Source organism: Pezoporus occidentalis, unplaced genomic scaffold (genome assembly GCF_034315485.1).
Source record: "Pezoporus occidentalis ecotype Australia unplaced genomic scaffold, CSIRO_AGI_Poc_V1 ctg52, whole genome shotgun sequence".
NCBI lineage: Eukaryota > Metazoa > Chordata > Aves > Psittaciformes > Psittacidae > Pezoporus > Pezoporus occidentalis.
In genome coordinates, this window is record NW_026915858.1 from 622576 (window position 1) to 641879 (window position 19304).

At 35.4% G+C, this 19304-nt stretch overlaps 1 protein-coding gene across 8 annotated transcripts in view; it reads left to right on the forward strand.

The window, feature by feature from the left end:
* CEP170 (centrosomal protein 170) overlaps positions 1-19304 on the forward strand; it is a 100947-nt gene that overhangs the window by 40026 nt on the left and 41617 nt on the right. For all 8 annotated transcript variants that reach the window (XM_062637338.1, XM_062637339.1, XM_062637342.1 and 5 more), the window contains exons 8-9: positions 8286-8759; positions 11392-12023. In XM_062637338.1, the coding sequence (XP_062493322.1) occupies positions 8286-8759; positions 11392-12023 (1106 nt within the window). The remainder of the gene's footprint in view (positions 1-8285; positions 8760-11391; positions 12024-19304) is intronic.

Sequence of the window (19304 nt, forward strand, 5' to 3'; positions counted from 1 at the left end):
ACGTTAGTAATCTATAACTCTGTAGTTCAAATCTTGTCTAGAAATGTGTTGTTCAAACACTTCTAAGCATTTCTAAGGAATATAAATGTTTTTAATGGCAGTAATAATGAGAGACAATGACTGTTAGATGTTACTCCACTTTCATTTTTCTCAAGAAAAATGGAAATTGCATATATCATCAGTTACAAAGAAAAAGAATTAAGAGGAGTCACACCATAGATAGACTTGTTAGCCACATGATTTTCCTAGCTTTTGAAATTACAGGAAACAGTAACTGTTGGCTGTGAAACCTGTGACTCTGTATCTTGCTGTATATGCCAGAACAGGGATAGTAATGTCTCTAATACCTGTTTCTATACTCACCTGTATTTATCTGTGCTGTTCTAATTTTAAAAACATGCATGTTATTTGCCTTCACTGAAGAATATCCCAAAGTCTGTGATTTTGATGCCATACCATTTACAAGGTATGACACAAGATTTCAGCTTCTATTTAGTAGCATACACATTCTTATGTTTTCATACTTAGAAGTCACTTTTTCAGAAGCAATATTGGAAATGGTTTGCATTCTTTTGTATTCATTTATCAAAAGATTTTTCAGCAAGTGGCCACTGCCCCTTTCTTAGTTCCCAAGTCCAAAGAAAAATAAGATTCCAGCTTCTTCTCAAACTAGTCAAGAAGATGAAATCTATTTCAGTAGTAGACAAAAAATGTTGTTCTTGACAGAACGTCGGTAATGGGGATATTTTTTACATGCTTTGCATCAGTGAAGCTGTCAAAGTAAATGATGAATGGAGAAAACTGACTAATATTTTCTACCCTGTTTAACTGATTTTGTTTGTTTTCCATATATATACATCATATAAATAAAAACAACATTTGGGCCTGGAGGCTTCTTGGCAAATAAAACGTGGGGATTTTTTGGTTTTTTTTTTGTTTATTTTTTCCTGTGTACAACATAGGTTAGAAATCCATTTTGTTTACGCTATTGTTGTTTAATCATAAATTTATTTTCTACAAATAGAATTAATCTGGGTCTAGGAATAGCTTCTGTTTCCTCAAACTGGAAGACTAATAAATCTGCAGGAGTGGAAGCGCATACTAAACAAAAGCTTATGTGAAATGCTACAAGAGGACACTGATGGGGCGGGAGGGGAAACAAAACCTAACATTTCTGCAAAACAATTCAATTTAGAAGCATATGGAACTAAAATCCCTTGTATAGACAAGTGGTTTATTTATCTTGATCACTTAATCTCTGAGTAGACACTAGTTGTATGTTTTGCTAGTCTGGGTTTTTACTGTTGTAGATGTTTTTAGTAGTGTTGGCAGAGAGCCTGAGAAGACAGACCACATAACAGTTGACATTTGCCTCTATGGACACATTTCCTCAGTCTTAGAACAGTAACTACATTTGTGTAGAAGTGTGGGGAAAAAAAATATCCTGAATGTTTTTGTAGATTTATAAAATAAAGACAAGGTTTTGGGGCTATTTGGTCTACAGTTTCATTCCATGAAAACATTAAGTTAATTTTCAACAAGTTAGTATGCGTTTTCTTCATGCACTTAGGTTTTATAACACGGGTTAATATAATGATTGGAAGTCAATATAGCTTTAATGAAAGGAAATCAGAAATTTGAATTGGAAACAAGACTGTCGTGTTTGGATTTTTTTTTTTTAATAAAAATGAAATTTAATAAAAAATACTAAAGATTGATGCAGTTATTTGTTCTTTCATGGGCTAAATTATATGAAGCATTTCAAACACTGGTTTGGAACATGTTTCCTAATATAAACTGCCTAAAGTAAGTACAGTACAGGTGAATTCATGTATGTAAATTCTTGAACTTTTTGCTTAGTAACTCAGTCTCATAAAGCCTGATATCATTTTAACAAATTAATCCTATGAAGAATCTGTTTCATGCTTTAATGATTTGGTACAGGATTATTCACTGAATATAAAAGGAGGCATGAATTATAACAGATGGGGCAAGGTTTAATGAGGAGATTGAAATGCGAGATTTGTTTCTGCTAAGCCAACTACAGACAATTAGTCTTTACAGTCTCAAGTTAATAAGATTATTTCAATGTTACTGTCTTTCTATCACAACAGAAACTCACTAATGGAAATTATTCACAAACATCAGAAAAACCTGGAAAACTTGAAAAAGGAAAAAATCATTTTGCTTTTTTCAGACGTGTTTTGCTGTGATTGAATGATCCATAGACCCAGTAATCCATGTTAAAATGAACAGTTGCATATGCACCTGTGGTGTGACTTTATGTTGCAGGTATTAAACTTACGTTATTGGCAAGTTTACTGGGTGTGTGATTGTTATTATTGCCATGTGTTACACTCACTTCTGAAAAGCAAAAACTGCGTTCTCTGCTGATCTCAGTAGTAGTTTAGAATTTTATATTATAAATGCTTTTACCAGAGATCTAAGGAAAGACAGAAGTCAGGTTTTAAACAGGCTTTAGTATTTTTTCCATTTGGCATGAAGCATTAGTTTCTTACAAGTCCAGCCTTGCGTAATACTGTATGAGATTGTTTCTTACATTTAAGAAACAGTGTTGTTTTAAGGTAAAGCAGGCTGACAGTTATTTTAAAAATACTGCTGTAATCAGTATGTGTAGGAGATTGTACACACGTTTAATCACTAATATTAAGATTAAAGTGCCTAGATATTTGTTGTAGATTTTTTCTGAATTTTTGCCTGGAATACATGCAAGTGCTGCGTTACAGCTTATGGAACTTTTTAGAAACATTACAGCAATGTATTTAAGTAAGAGTTGTTTTGCAATTTTTTCTTTAACTTCTTTAAACCACGAAGTTAAATGATTTTTTATGAGCAGTGGGGATTTCTTTGCAGTAATATTTTATATATTTATTTTGAGAGAGCAATTTTTATGCTGTTTGATAAGACAGGTTATGACAACATTGAAAGCAGTACTAGGTGAATCATTACATGTAATTTTTGCGATCTTGTCTTAAAATAATGAACAACATGCTTCAGCCATAAAGCGAAAAAAGAACCTAAATGGTAAGTGGGAAATAAAAAGTAGTGTTATGGAGAAGAGAAGGAAAAAAAAGAAATTCTGTTAAACACTCAAAAGCACTAGCTTCAGCTTCTTTTCATTAAACATATCATTGCAGAGTACCAAATATAAAGCTAAAATACAAAAAATATTTTGAGATATTGAATAATATTTTGGCTGCATCTTATACCTTCTGCAATTAATATTTTACTCTAGGTTTATGGATATTTTTTTTCAAGATGTGCTTTGTAATTTCCAAATATTTTTCTTTAACAAGTTTTATTCTTAAAATTGCATTTCTAAGGCAGGAAAAAAAGATCTGAAAACTGTACAAAGTATTTTCTGAGGTTTCATTCTATCTTTGCAGATGATATTTTATTTATACATATAGCTAGTTTCTTGCATATCTGATATATTGTATTGAATAGCACAAGAATGGCAGACATTTCTTGTCCAGGTTGGAAAGTACAGTTTTAAGATTCTGACTATTTGTGTGTATAACTTAAGAAATATAACTTTAAAAGTGGTAGACAGTGCAATCAGTTCTACTAATGTCACAAAGTAGACGTTCCTTTTCTGATGATTGTCTCTGAAATTATATTTTAGTGAAGAATTTCCCTGAATCTCTGTTTGGTTGAGCCTGTGGTTTCCCAAACATTACATAGTTTCCCTCCTAGCTTCTCCTAGACATTTGTTTCATTAAATCTCACTATGCCTGTGTATCAGCTGCAGGTATTTTTTTATCTTTCTTGCTTGCAGAAACTGCTACACAGTTGTCTGTTGCAGCTCTATACCTTTGTAGAATGAGATCTCCTACTTTACAGATATGCTGGTTCTTTTTCTGCCCCTTTCCTTTCACTTTCGCCAGTTCAGAAATCAATTCAGTCCCTGCTGAGATTGCAGTTTACAACCTGTCTGTCCCTCTTTCTTCCCAAAATGCATTTTCAGTTCCACATAATTGCTTTTTTTTTCCTGTACAAATATTATGCTTGTTCTGTTTAAAAATTAGAGAGCTGTGATGACCTCTATCTTTGGTATTTTCTTGAGGGTTTGGTCTTAAAGCTGTCTGTATTTAGCCTAATATATCATTTCCTTCATCTTGGCAGGTGACTTTTTATAATATGATTTCAATGTTAATGCTATTTTATGAATAACTTTTTCGAAAGCTATAAACACTTGAATTTGAAATTTGGGTGAAAAATTCAAGGGTGGTTCAGGTTAGGATCTCTGTTAATTTTTTTCTTTCCTCATTACTTATTCTAATCAATTATGGTGTATTTAGGTCTAATAAAAATGTACATATGTGAGGCTGAAAATAGTATTTTTAAAATAATTGCATTTAACTTATACTTCAGGTATATTTCATTAAATAATTTCTAAGATTTTTTTTGTAGTGTACTTCAATTTCCTCTTTTGATTAAACTTATTCTGTCATAATTTAGATTCAAACTATATTATAACATCTGTTCAATCAAAAATATTAGAATCAGATACTATGCATATCATTATAGTTGAAACAGTTGATTTCAAATATTACATTTGATGCAGGCAGATTTCACAGAAAAGGGTTTTTATAAAGTTGTCCATCAGTGCTGACAAGCCAGTGTTACAGATCCCCTCATCCTAACACTACCATGTCTGGTGCAGTCTGGCTGCAGTCATAATTTTCAAATAATGGTGATGAAAGTTAGTTAATATTTACTGAAAAATATTGTTTATTGTGTGGCCAGTAAATTGCTTTTGCCTCGCCCAAAAGTAGAAATATTTCTCAAACATACAGTATCAGCCAGTTATCTTTTGAAGGAACATTGAATATTATTATCTTGCTTAATTACTGGTTACAGGAGTTGCATGAAATTGTAGGCTTGAAGCTCTGAATTGCACCATAGGGGAAGAAAATAAGCTATGTATGAATTAGCTCCCTGATGGATTACTCTTTGTTCAGAGCCAATGTTGCATACTGTAAGGATTCTGGCTCTAGGTTTGATCCTACTAGAGCTTGATCCATTCCAGCTTGTTAATTGGATGAAACAAAGGGAGAGTGATGGTAGTTTACCTAAAATCTAGTAGTTGCAAACTGTGACTTTATCACTGTACATCTTCTGCCTAAACATGGAGGCTTTTTAAATGACCTTTACATCAGTTGATTCATTCTATATTCTTAGACTGGTTTTGGGAAGTGGATTAAAAAGGCATTCCATTTCTCAGGGAAGGAGTAGTGAGATGCTGCTGTAACGCCTGAAAATTATCTATCTGACAATGCAGGGAAAAGCATTAGCTAGAGTATTCTTGGAATGAAACAGCACAATATAAAAACTGTCTGAATTTTGATCATCTTCTGTATTTGCAACAGCTACTTTTAGAAAAAATATAATAGCTGTTACCTGCATCAGAATTATATTATCCTGTTGGTATCCAAGCAGGGCAATAATAAAGAATGTGCATGATTTTCAATATCACTCCATAACCGTGTTTCCAGCTATGATGTTGTCATTTAAATACGTGTATTTCTGTGTCAAACTACCCTCCTTTCTTATTTTTCAATTTTTAACCTTTTCCTAAATCTTCACAAAAAGCATGTGTTTGTGAAGAACAGCATAGGTGCATTATGCCATTCTGCATCCTTTACCCCTTAAACTCCTAACCTCCATATATGTTTCTGTTGCAACTGTATTGCCTAATAGTTTCATACACAAATGTTAACCATCGCAGCTGATCTACTCTGGCTATCTTTATAATAGCCATAATCTATTAATTGCATTCTTATTCCCGTACTTGGCAACCTAAAATGATTTCTTAAAAATCCTAATGTGGTTTATTGCAAATAATGTAAGAACTATTCAGAAATCTGTAGCTGGAATGTAACTTGCTATTGCTGCTAACCTCATAGAGTCATAGAATCAGATCATCTAGTTCCAACCCCCTGACATGGGCAGGGACACCTCACACTAAACCATCTCACCCAAGATCCCGTCCAGCGTGGCCTTGAACACCACCAGGGATGGAGCATTCACATCTTCTTTGGGCAACCTGTTCCAATGCCTCACCACCTTCACAGCGATCTCCTCCCATATCCACCCTAAACTTCCCCTGTTTAAGTTTGAAGCCATTACCCCTTGTCCTATCACTACAGTCCCTAATGAACAGTCCCTCCCCATCACCCTTATAAGCCCCCTTCAGGAACCAGAAGGCTGCTATGAGGTCTCCACGCAGCCTTCTCTTCTCCAGGCTAAGCAGCCCCAACTTTCTCAGCCTGTCTTCATACGGGAGGTGCTCCAGTCCCCTGATCATCCTCGTGGTCCTCCTCTGGACTTGTTCCAGCTGTTCCATGTTCTTTTTATGTTGAGGACACCAGAACTGCACACAATACTCCAAGTGAGGTCTCCGGAGAGCAGAGTAGAGGGGCAGAGTCACCTCCTTCGACCTGCTGGTCACGCTGCTTTTGATGCAGCCCAGGATACGGTTGGCTTTCTGGGCTGCTGCAAGCACACACTGCCAGCTCATGTTCATTTTCTCATCGACCAACTCCCCCAAGTCCTTCTCTGCAGGGCTGCTCTGAATCTCTTCTCTGCCCAACCTGTAGCTGTGCCTGGGATTGCTCTGACCCAGGTGTATGACCTGGCACTTGTCGTGGTTAAACTTCATAAGGTTGGCATCAGCCCACCTCACAAGCATGTCGAGGTCCCTCTGGATGGCATTCCTTCCCTCCAGGGTATCAACACAGCTTGGTGTCATTGGCAAACTTGCTGAGGGTGCACTCAATCCCACTGTCCATGTCAGCGACGAAGATGTTAAACAAGACCGGTCCAACACCGATCCCTGAGGGACACCACTCGTTACTGGTCTCCAGCCGAACATTGAGCCATTGACCACAACTCTTTGTGTGCGGCCATCCAGCCAGTTCTTTATCCACCGAGTGGTCCGTCCATCAAATTGATGTCTCTTCAATTTAGAGACAAGGGTGTTGTGCAGGACAGTGTCAAACGCTTTGCACAAGTCCAGGTAGATGACCTCAGCTGCTCTACCCCTGTCCATCAGTTCTGTAGCCCCATCATAGAAGGCCACCAAATTGGTCAGGCAGGATTTCCCCTTAGTGAAGCCATGCTGGCTGTCACCAAGCACCTTGTTGTTTTTCATGTGCCTTAGCATGCCTTCCAGGAGAATCTGCTCCAAGATTTTGCCAGGCACAGAGGTGAGACTGACTGGTCTGTAGTTCAAACCTGTAGTTGAACCTGTAGTTCAGCCTTCTGTTGCTTATAGCACATCTCTACGCCAGATATTTTGGCTAGCTTACCAGTCTATGAAATGCAACCAGAAGGTTTGTGTTCTTAAGGGCGCATTGGTAGCTTTGCTGCAACCACAAGAAGCTTTAAACTTACTTCAGGCTGTAAAGTGGGACTTCCAATTACTACCCCATGCTTTTTCCACATTCTTCTTCCTTTACCCAGTTACAGCATGGTTTCGTGACATTCTGCATGCTTTCAGCTATTGTTACTTTTTCTGTTCATCTACAAATTATGGAAACAAGTAAAAATAAAGAAGATGACATTAGGATTTATCTTGATTCTTTCATTTTTATCTTTTGTAGAAACAAGTAAAGCAGATGACATTAGGATTTATCTTGATTCTTTCATTTTTATCTTTTGTAGAAATGTAGAGTGCTTGAATTCCAAAACACTTTCCAAAGCATTTTTCCAGTGCTTATCAGTGATAAACTTTTCAAGACAGAATTAATGTTTATCTTGTGTTGATGTGTGAGCTGTCTTTCTAAAGAATTTTACCAAAGTTATGCTAGCTATCCACTGCAGGAGATGGAAGCCAGATTATTAGTGCTTGTTTGGGGTGCACCTTGATTTGGTAGTTTCCAGTAAATTAGAACTCTACTAAAGATCATCTCAACTATTTCTGTAATGTAACTTACCCATTTTCCAGGTGTTAATAACTCATCTGACCTTTACATCATCTAAAAATACTTGGAATGTAAATTTCTTTTGACAAATTCAAGGTGAGCTTTTTGACACTTTATACTCCTTACAGCCAAAGCTCATGCTGTCTTTTCAATGATACTTTTTATATGTAATTCTGGACTTACTTTTTCTGGAGCAGGGCTGCTCAGTCTTCTCCACAATCTTACTGTTTGTTCCAGAAATTACTCAAGTGGCCTTTACAGGAGTTCAGAAATTTCTTGAAGAACTTGAAGTTCCCAAGTATTGTGAAATCTATTTTTTTTTATTTTTCTTAATAGGATCCAGCACAGATGCCAAGCAAGCTGAGGAGCAACCTGCAGCTGCAAGTGAAGACCTTTATCCTTTCTGTAGGGAGCCAAGTTATTTTGAAATCCCTACAAAAGAATTCCAGCCACCTTCACAGGTAGCAGAGAGCACGATTCATGAAATTCCAACAAAAGACACCCAAAACTCCCATGCATCAGGTGCAGGGCACGCTTCCTTTACTATTGAATTTGATGACAACACTCCTGGAAAAGTAACAATCAAAGATCACGTGACTAAATTCACGTCAGAACAGCGTCACAAGTCAAAAAAGCCTTCCTCCAGTGGGCAGGACCTGCCTGGGCTTCAAACAGTAATGATGGCTGCAGAAAGCAAAGTAGCAGATTGGCTAGCACAGAACAATCCTCCTAGAATGATATGGGAACCAACAGATGAGGATTCCAAAAGTATTAAAAGTGACGTTCCAGTGTACTTGAAGAGACTGAAAGGTAAAGTGAATAATTCCAGCTATGCTTATTTCTGACAGCAATGATTCCTCAACAGCATCCAGTGAGTGAGTGGATCCCTGAGCCCCTGAGGAGTTCAATTGAAACCACAGATACTCCACATAAATGCAGGGATCTGTGTTGGGAAATTCTACTGCAGTATTAAATCTTGAAAAGAGGATAGGAAAGGAAATCCTAAATCATCTTAAAATAGCTATGCTAACTGGAAATACTCTAGTATCGTTAAAAACATCAGGTGTATTTAAAACATTGGTATTGAAAGGGAAAAGGAAGAAACCCAAACCTTAGTTAAATTTTATATATTTCACTTTTTTATGCATTACTTTAAAATTTGCTTTTTAGAGTCAAAGCTGTGAAGTTCAATTTATGCTTTTAGCAACTCTTCCAATAGCACATGTTCTGTGAATATTCATGTGCTCTAAATATATAATTTCTGGCAAAGAATACATTGTACAGATATTCTGCTTAAATATATCGTGTATGATGGAGTCAGGTTTGAGTCGGAAATCTGAAATAGATCAAGAGCTTCAATTTTTATAATAAGCTTGCAGAAGATGGTATTTATGAGGGCGCTGCTATTGAATGGAGTTTCAGGTGATTATGCATGTTCATTTACTTCAGCCAGTGACACTTCAAATAAAATTAAATCAAATGTTAAACATGATAAGTTTACTTTCTTTTGGATGCCACTTAGCAGAATAGAGAAGAAAGGAGTTTTGATGTTCAGATGAAGATGTGACATTCAAATTTTCAGGATGAAAACTTCTGAAGAACTTTTTCAAGTCTCTTGTTTTCTGTATTTAATTTCAGCAGGTTGACCTGCAGTTCCCATTTACCTTAATTCTGCAACATTGTCATTTCTAGCTTTTAAACCAGCTGTGACTGGGTGCAACATGCCTTGTCTTACTGATCACAAGTCTGCTTTTTAAAGCTGACTTTTCCAAATTAAGCTAAAAAAATATTTTGAAAACAGAATCGTATCGATGTGCTAGCATTATGATAATAGTATAATATGTCTTCCAGAGTATATCACAGAGTATTCTTTGGTCCTTATGATACTGTATTGTATTTATGAATATTCTTTAAAATATTAGCCATGTCACTTTGATAAACAGGAAGGGCTTTGTTTACAAAGCCTTCATTCACCTTTCCCTGTCAGAAACTCGAAGTTTGATAAAATTTTATCTGAAAGAGATGTAAACTATGTGGTGCATATGGCCATAAAAAAGATCTGATTTTTTTGAATTTTCTGTAGTCTGTATTCTCACTCATTACTTGTACTTTTTCAAATCATAAAGGTAAAGAATATAAGTAGTCACTTTGAAAGTTTGATTAAGGAAAAAAAAAAACAAACAAAAAACCCCCAACCCTTTGTGTTTTTTCTCCTCATCTTTTTCTAACAATATCCTGTACTGAAGTCACACAGCTAAAATTATGTTATATGACTAACTGTGGTGTTGATATGAATTGTTATTATGTGAAAGTATATGAACCATCACATCATTTTCTCAGGCATTGTAGAAGCAAGTAGAAGTCAAGAATGTAAGCAGGGATTTCAGTTGTATATTCAGTGCTGTTAGTCCAGTAAGCTTCCCAGTATATGATTACTATTTAACTGAATAGTAGATGCATATCTTAACTATGTAAGTGAGAAAACCTTAAAAAAGGCTATCTCCTGGAGAACATAAAAAAAAATATCTTTTCCATTCTATGTATACATGAGCAAGACAATGCAAAAGAGTTCAAAGAAGGTAAAACAGTTCCTTCCCAAGAATTGACCTAAAACTTAAAAGTGTAGACACTTTACATGAAGCTGCTATGTGTTAAATCTGACTATGTATGAGTATCCAGCCTTCCATGCATTTTCAGGTATCTTTGCAAATTATAGGCGTATATATGATTTATTAAATACTTAGTCTTTATTCATAGTTGTCAAAGTAGTTTGTGGAATGAATAAGTAATAACCATTTTACATGCATACGTCAGATGGTGAGGGGAGTGAATGATGGAAAAGCTCATTGTACTTCTTGGAAAGAGTAATAAAAAATTCATTCCAATTTTCAGTAGACATTTCTCATGATAAACTGTTGTAAATGTGTGAGGACTCCAACAATATAAACTGTGTTTCTCAGTGGGTATTTTCAGCTGCTGGAAGGACTGTTTTAGGGTTTTCTTTTTCCTCTTAACACTGCCTAGAAGGTTTCAGTAGTCATTTATAATCAATTGGCTATGTAACAAAATTAGTATGATTTGGAAAAACACTATGGTACAGCTGGTAAAATACTATAGTACAGCTGGTGAAATACTACTTTTGTAAGTCACCGATAAGGATTCATAGATGAGAATATTGGTGAAAAGGTAATTCAAATGTACTGCTGTAACTGATCAACTTATAAAGTGATTCATTGTTTGACTCATAGCAAGTTGAATGCATTAGCAGGAGTTGTACAAAATTTACAGAGCCAGGTACTGAAAGTGATTGAAGTCTAAACAGAAAACCAGTTTAAAATTATTTCTCTCTTAGTTTCTTTTTTTATGTGTTGGGTTCAGGGGTTGGTTGGTTTGTTTGGTTGATTGATTGATTGTGCTACATATTCTTTTGCTTTGCTTATAGGGAATAAGCATGATGATGGTACACAAAGTGATTCAGAAAATGCTGGTGCACACCGGCATTACAGTAAGAGGGCAGCACTTGAAGAGCACTTAAGGCATCATCACACAGAGATGAAGTCACATCAGAAAGTCCATTCCTCAGAAAAGCAGCAAGAGCAAGCTGGTTTGAGCCAGACTGCTTTTATGATTGAGTTTTTTGATGAAGACCATCCTCGAAAGAGACGGTCTTACTCTTTTTCTCAGAATGTAGGAGGTCAATGCCCAGAATCTCCATCTCCAGCGCCTCATGCGCGAGCTGAAAGAGTGAAACCTACATCAGGAGAGAAACCAGTCCCTTCATCTGTGCAAGCTAGCTCATCACACCATAGAGCAGTACATGGTGTTCATGCAAAACTTCTAAAACAAAAATCAGAAGAACCCTCATTGCCTGTCCTACAAGCTGCATTGTTAAGGAGTTCAGGAAGCCTTGGGCACAGGCCTAGTCAGAAGCAGGAGATGGACAAAAAGTTGAAAAGCCAGCATATTTCTGCTGAAAAAGACAATGAGGATGACCAGAGTGACAAAGGTACTTACACTATTGAGTTGGAAAATCCCAATTCTGAAGAAATGGAAGCCCGTAAAATGATTGACAAGGTGAGAAACCTAAAATGTATACTGATGTTAAAGTGGTATATGATGTGTGGGCAAGTCTACTGCTTCAGTTCTGCTGGAAGCTGCTACAAGAGCACAAGTTTTTAAGCCAGTCTATAATGATGAAAAATGGAATGTCATAAAAGCAGCAGCAGGCATTTGGCTGAAAAATATTCCTGTTTGAAACTGCTGTTCTTTTAGTTTGGTAGTTTTAATGTGTTTTCAAAATATTTAAGTGCTGTAAGAGTACTAGACAACAGAATTCAAATAACTGGTATTTTTATAAGACTTGTTAGAGTTGAATTTTTTATGTCTCTGTGAAATACTCACCTGCTCTTAAACTCCTATGGTCTCTGTAGTTTTCAGTATATAAACTGATTCCATCCAAATTAGTATCTAGAAAGAGATTGCAAATGTTTTCTATACCTTTTAAAAAAAGTATATTCAATAACATTAACTTCAATTTCAACATCATTGTAAATGGTAAGTATTAGAATACTTTCATTTTCCAGAAATGTTTGATAGTAAGTAATTTTCCTAGTTTGACTATGGTTATATATTTCATTAGGCTTAGGAATCTTATAATGACCACGTGATTTTTGCTTCTTGGTAACAATACAGATAACAATATAAATAATAATATAAATAACAATATAAGTCATAGTTGCAGTTAAATCACTGGAAATAACTCTCTGGATTCATCAGGAAGATATGGGTAAGAGAAGCTATGTCTAATTGTTTGGTTTAGCTGACTCTTGAAAAGGATTTTTGTTCGTCCATTTTTGTTTTTTCCCTAAACAGGTTTAGAGTCCTGGCATTCACTTCTAGGCATTTCTTCTGGCCAATTTTACAGGAAATTAATCACTTAATTGTTATGAAATTATCTAAGGATTGATTTTGTATGTTTAAAACTTTTTCAGAGCTCGACAAATACATTAATACATTTAGAATTAATTCTGGATAAATGTTGAAAATAGTTTTTGAAAGACAAGCTAGCTTCACCGGATTGAGTTCATAGAAAAATCCTGACATAATGGGGCAATAGGAAATTTTACTACAGATTGTTTTATTTTATAACAGGTGTTTGTGGAGCTTTTGTGGAGGATGGGGATTAAATAAAGAGAATTGTCTTCAATAAAATTATGAAGACTGTGGTTTCACCTCTTACGGGTTCTGTAAAGGAGACTTCTGACTTCTTTGAGTCAATATTCAAAGAGCTTCTTAGAACCATTATTAAGTATTCCAGATGAAGCAAGTGAATATTAAGGAACATAATTGCTTTGACTTGGTAACTACAAATATTTACATTTGATTCTTAATTTATAAATTTTCAGTTACATTGCATCAGAAAATGTGTAAATCCTGTTTTTGCCAAGTATAGTTGTGCAACAGGATTTATTTGGAAAACAGAAAAAATAATAACATTTGGAAATAAACAATTTATATACTTTATAAGAATGTTAATACCATCTAATGTTTAATAAGATTTCAAATTACTTGAAGTCTTTAATGTCTGGTCAGGACATCCACAGTCTAGATTTTGTTGGAAAAAAGTCTGATCTCTTATAGGAGAGATTCAGGAACAGGAGGTGAATGTAGACATTAGGTATGGTAGTAAAGTATTGGTTAATATCCTTAGTGTTGAATTATATCATAAATACTCGTTACTGCTAACCTAAAAAGTGTCACCATTAGAAATTAAATATTTACTAGGAAGTAAAGCAGAGATGGTTTTTATTTGAGATCTTCTGTATCTTTTCACTTAGTATCTGTACTGAAGTGTTAATGAACAGTATATTTTGACACCCAGTTCAAAGAGTCCTGCTGCACAATTCATATTTGCTTTGGTAGTATGAAAGAAGTATAACATTTTTATGAAGTGCAGAAAAACAGCCAGTGAAGAAAATCAAAACCAAGTGGAAGCCAAAAGTTCTTCCTCCATCTGAGTTCAGTTTTGCTTCAATCCTGTTTTAATTTCTAATGCTGTGGATTCTGTTACTTTGCTAAAGGTAGATAAGTGAGGAATTAAGACAAGGACTTTTGTTAGCCTGTTGACTGCTGTACCTTTTATTGAGGAATTAAGAGAATTATTGATATATATTATATCAATAATTCCAGTATAACATCTCCTTTTTTTTGTCAAGTCACTCCTTTTTCTGAGCAGTTATGATGCCTGCTCAATTGAGTCTCATTTAAAACAGTCTGTTGGGTCATAAGATTAACTGAAATTCAAGTGTCGTATTTGTTAGGATTGGGGTGAAAATGCTCTACAAATACCGAGGATAACTTTCTAAAACATTTGCACAAATAATGCAGGCTTGTCAGTAACAGTTTACACTAGAGTGGTGCTAAGATCCATGAGTGGTTTACCTAAAGAATTTTCTATGGAATAAAATACTTCTGGGCTTGAGGTTTTTTTCTCTTTTACTGGAGGAAAGAGTTAGAATGAGCAGAATATCTGAAGATTACTTTCAGTGTGACTCATTCACTTGAGAAGCCTCAGCATTAGCCTTATTCCTGTAGGCAGAGTCTACTCTTTTCTCTAGAAAGGAATGTCAGAACAAATCACAAATGCAAGAGTGGCATTAACTTGTCAAAAATCAAGGCGTGATTAATATTGCTTCTTTGAGGTAAGAATCCAAGAGAGAGAGGCAGGGAAAAAAAAACCAACCTAAAATTCTCAAAAAAAAAAAAAAGGAAAAAAAAATCTATCTACAGAATTTTAAAAAGGGAAGGAAAGAGGTTAATGTTGAGCTATATTATTCCCTTCAAAAGTACCTTTATTGCTTAATGTAGCCTCTTATTAAAGACTCTAGACTCAAGGAAAATAGATACTTACGTGAAAAGATTTTAAAAATCCGGAAAGCATGCTCTCCTGCTTATTCAACATCCTGATTCCATTTAAATTGCTAAGGATCGATTTCTTCCTCTCCTACTCTTTCAGTGTTTTAAGAAAAAAGGTATTGCCTCTGCAACAGAAAAGGAGTAGACTAACAAACACCACATTATATTTTCCTTGACCATTGTAAAGCCTAGCTTTTGAAAAGAGCCTGTAGTGACAGGACAAGGGGTAACGGGTTAAAACTTAAACAGGGGAAGTTTAGATTGGATATAAGGAGGAAATTCTTTCCTGTTAGGGTGGTGAGGCACTGGAATGGGTTGCCCAGGGAGGTTGTGAATGCTCCATCCCTGGCAGTGTTCATGACCAGGTTAGACAAAGCCTTGGGTGACATGTTTTAGTGTGAGGTGTCCCTGCCCAAGGCAGGGGTGTTGGAACTAGATGATCTTAAGGTCCTTTCCAACCCTAATGATTCTATGATTCTAAGAGAATGTGGGGTTTTTTTTGTTTTTGCTTGAACAAATTTCATTTCCTGATCCTTCTGAATGGAAAGATTTGTCAAGAGTTCCCATTGTAGAGATAGTAGTTGTGATTTGGAAACAATCTTCAGCTGTTACCCACCCTAGCTCACTTCTGTCAATTGTCTGGCGAGAACAGCTTACCTACATAGGTCCAGCTTTGTCGGTTCCACAAGTATCGCAAACCCATGCACACAAACTTCATCCTGTATTATAGACATTTTCTCTGAAACACACATTTTATTTTTTAGTAACTTGACATTACTACTATTTCTTTCAAATTCGGTTGTGTTGTTTTTTTTTTTTTGATACATAGAAACTGAGTGAATACTGTCAGTATTACTGGTTTGCAAATGTGCTACACATTTCCCTCTTCTGTCACTAGTTTATTTGCATTCGCTGTTCCTCACAAACTCATGTTCTTATTTAAATAGAGAAGACTTGAAAAATGCCAATAAACCTTGCCTCCTAAAAGTTCTTTCATTAGCCAGTGATTTTCTGTTCAGGTATACAAATGTCACTTCATAAAGAAGTCTGAATTGGTTACTAGGCAAACAGGTTTTGAAAACAAATCCGTTAATAACGTGAAAGAGAATTATTCTTGAATAATAGCTTCTGGCTCTCTATAGTTGTTGAGCTCTTCAAAATTACCACTGAGAGTAATTTTATCAATGTGTAAAGAAGAAAAGCTGCTCTTACGTACTCCAAAGACTGCCTTGAACATACCAGCCATCCAATATTCTTTACACAAAAAGCTTCAGAAAGCCACAACTCATTCTAGCACAATAGTACTCTGATTGTTGCAGCTAACGGCTAAGTATAAAATAAACCAAATTCGGGATCTTGATTTGATTTAGAATACGTTTTCAGTTTTAACACATAAAATACACAGTTAAATGGGGCACAGTCATACTTTTTTTTTCTTCACATCCTGCCTTTTGGACAGGTTCAGTGCTTTCTTCTGTTAACACTTAGAATTTGCTCTTTAATTTACACAAAGTTGTAAATTTTCTGGTTTAGATTTTTTTTTAAATAAATAAAATGTGTTCTATTGAAAGGAAGTTCTTCTCAGCAGTCATAGCAGGTAAAAAAAGTCTTCCTAGGCCACAGAACAGGTAAGTCTGTCAGTGGGTGGAAGAATTCAGAATGGTGTTTTTCCAGTTTGTCTTCCTTTTTGTTGATATAAAAAGGCTATTTTTTTATAAAAAAGGGGGTGCCTTTATTGTTTGGTTTATGTAGGTTTGTTTCATTGTTCTTCAGCCAATTTCAGTTCAGGATATTTCTGAATGGAAATACCTTGTAGAAATTAGTATAGCAGGGTTAAACTGTTCCATGCATGTGTGGAAAAGGAAGGAACAGAATAGAGGCTGTATGTATATTTCAGTTCTCATCAGCGTAGCTAACCAGGGAATCTAGAATGTAACGGCAGCTCATATGCATATGGAAACAGTGGGCTTAGGTATTTCTTTGGTTCCAAAATTATTTTCTTCAAGTAGGTTATATTCATTTAAATTTCATGATAAATAACTTTGTTTTTCATTGATGGAGTAATTTTAGATCTCAAATTCGACATACTGATTCCTAAGCAGAAGTAAAACTTGAAAAAGAAGTACCAAAATCAAACCTCAATCTAGCTCTCAGCCATCTTCAAAAAGAGTTATTGTGACCGTTTAATGAGTGTTTTAAAGTCTTTGTTACTGTAGATAGACCGTAATAGTAATGACCTTGATTTTAGTGCACATTATATACTATTCAAAGGGTATAAATATTCTGTTTATGTTATATTCTGTCTATAAGTATTGTTCTGGCATAATCTTGAGTGCATTTTCCTCTTTAAAGGTATGGAATAACTGATAATTTTGGAAGGCAAGCTATGTTGGTGTTCATATAGACAGCAGATTTTTCATTTTCTACATCTTTCTGCTTATGGTGATAGTTATATTTCAGGTTGATTTCAGGTCTGGGTTTGGTTGGCATTTTTTTGAGCATGTGTATGAATGGGAATCTATTCCAAAAGATATCTATAATGAAATGGAATTTCCTTACTCTTCTTCTCCCAGGGTATGTCTATTCATACCATATTATATTAGTGGCTAATGTATTCTTCAAGAACTGTGTACTTCTAAATGATTTGCTGTTGTTACTTGAAGTGTTCATAAACTTGTTTACCAGATCTTTTCTTCTCTGTTGCAAACGTTAAAGTTTTGTCAGTAATCCTGCAGGTAGCATGAAACATTGTTTTAAGCATAAAATAAATGCTTGGTGAAGAATTGGGTGCTGTCAAGTTTACCATTAATGTTATGCTGAATATTTTGAAAGTAAGAGTGACAAAATCATCAGTAGGTATGATATTGCATTGTGACACTCCAATATATGTCTGATTCTGTGAGATATATAGACTAATTCAGATGTTTTCCATAATTTGCAAATAGTGTGCAGTGCACGGATTTTAAAACATGAAGCCATATACCAAATTAAAATATCTTTTTAAGAACTGCAAAGTTTATTAGAAAATGTATATCCTAAACTCTTTTAATAACCTGTTTTGGTCCAAAACCTAATATTTACAGTGCAAGTGGAGAAAGGAGGGGAAATGTTTTTCATTACAATGCTTAATATGCATGTTATTCTACTTCCTCTTGTTATGGAATTAGCATACATGTTATGGAACTCATCTTAGCAAATTTTTGTAAGATTGGAAATGACAAGCCACCTGAAAAGAATCAGTAGGTAGCGGCTGAGTTATGAGGTGGGGTGGGGAAATCTCAGCATGTTTCAGTGACTCTTTAAGGAAAAAAGACAGATGTCTGTTTTCAGGAAATTACTTTCAAGTCTTCTGTCTTTTCATACCCTCTCGGTTTAATTGTTTTACCATTGCTTCAGCAATTTCTTATAGAAAGATGTCTTTTAGCCCCATGGAGTGTTTTGGTCGCAGAATGTCCATATTGTGTGAATACAGTGCTGAAAAGGGAGTAGAACAGTTGAAGCCTACTGGGTCTTCTGAGCACATAAATTTAATCAAGAGTTCAGAGGATGTTTGTATTTTTCTTTTTCTTCCAAGGGAAGGAGTCTTACAGTCTTTGAACTTATTTTTTCCTTTTGAATTTGGAATTCTAAAGAGAATTAATTCTTCACTGTAGGAAACAGATACAAAATATGTATGCATGTAAATATGTAACTGGCGCCTGGTAAGAGGAAGTTATTAGACTTGGCATGTTGATCATTTTCATTTACTTACGTAGCTTTTTTTAGGCCAGAGCGTCTTACATATGATTCTGTATCTTCAATATATAGTTAAAATGACATAAACAGCTTCTGTGAAAATCCATGGCTATTCATGAGATATGCCCTGCACAGAACACAGTCTGTTCGCCTGGGATGGCTAGGATAACTGCCAAGAACAAGCAAAAACTATTAAACTAAGATTTCTCAGAAGCAAGTTTGTTAAACACAGTTCTTGCAGTAGCTAAACACAAAAAGAGCTTCAGCACTGTGCTCTGGCTCATTGCGCTTTCTCAAAGGTAGGAAGAAATTGTTTGCCTTTTGTCTTTTCTATCTGATCAGTAATTGACTTCTAACAACCCATTTACTGTATATTATGGATGGCTGGACTACCCTCTTTGGAAGAATTATGAGGAGCTTAGTCTGAACACTAAGCACTTGCCAAGATGATCTGCAATATGGATCTGACGCCTCTTCCATTTCCCTGCTCTCTGGAGTCTTCTCTTCCTGTCAATCAAGCTTCCCCTGTGTGTGGCTTATTTACACTTTCTTCTTCTTGCTTAGTACATCCAAACTGTGTCCAAATCCAGCTTGTGTTTCCAAGACTGACTGTATCAGTTCACAGCTCAGCTTCTGAAATACACTTTTATTTGACTTCCCTGACAATCAAATACACTCATCATCTTCCTTTCCTCTAAAAAGTTA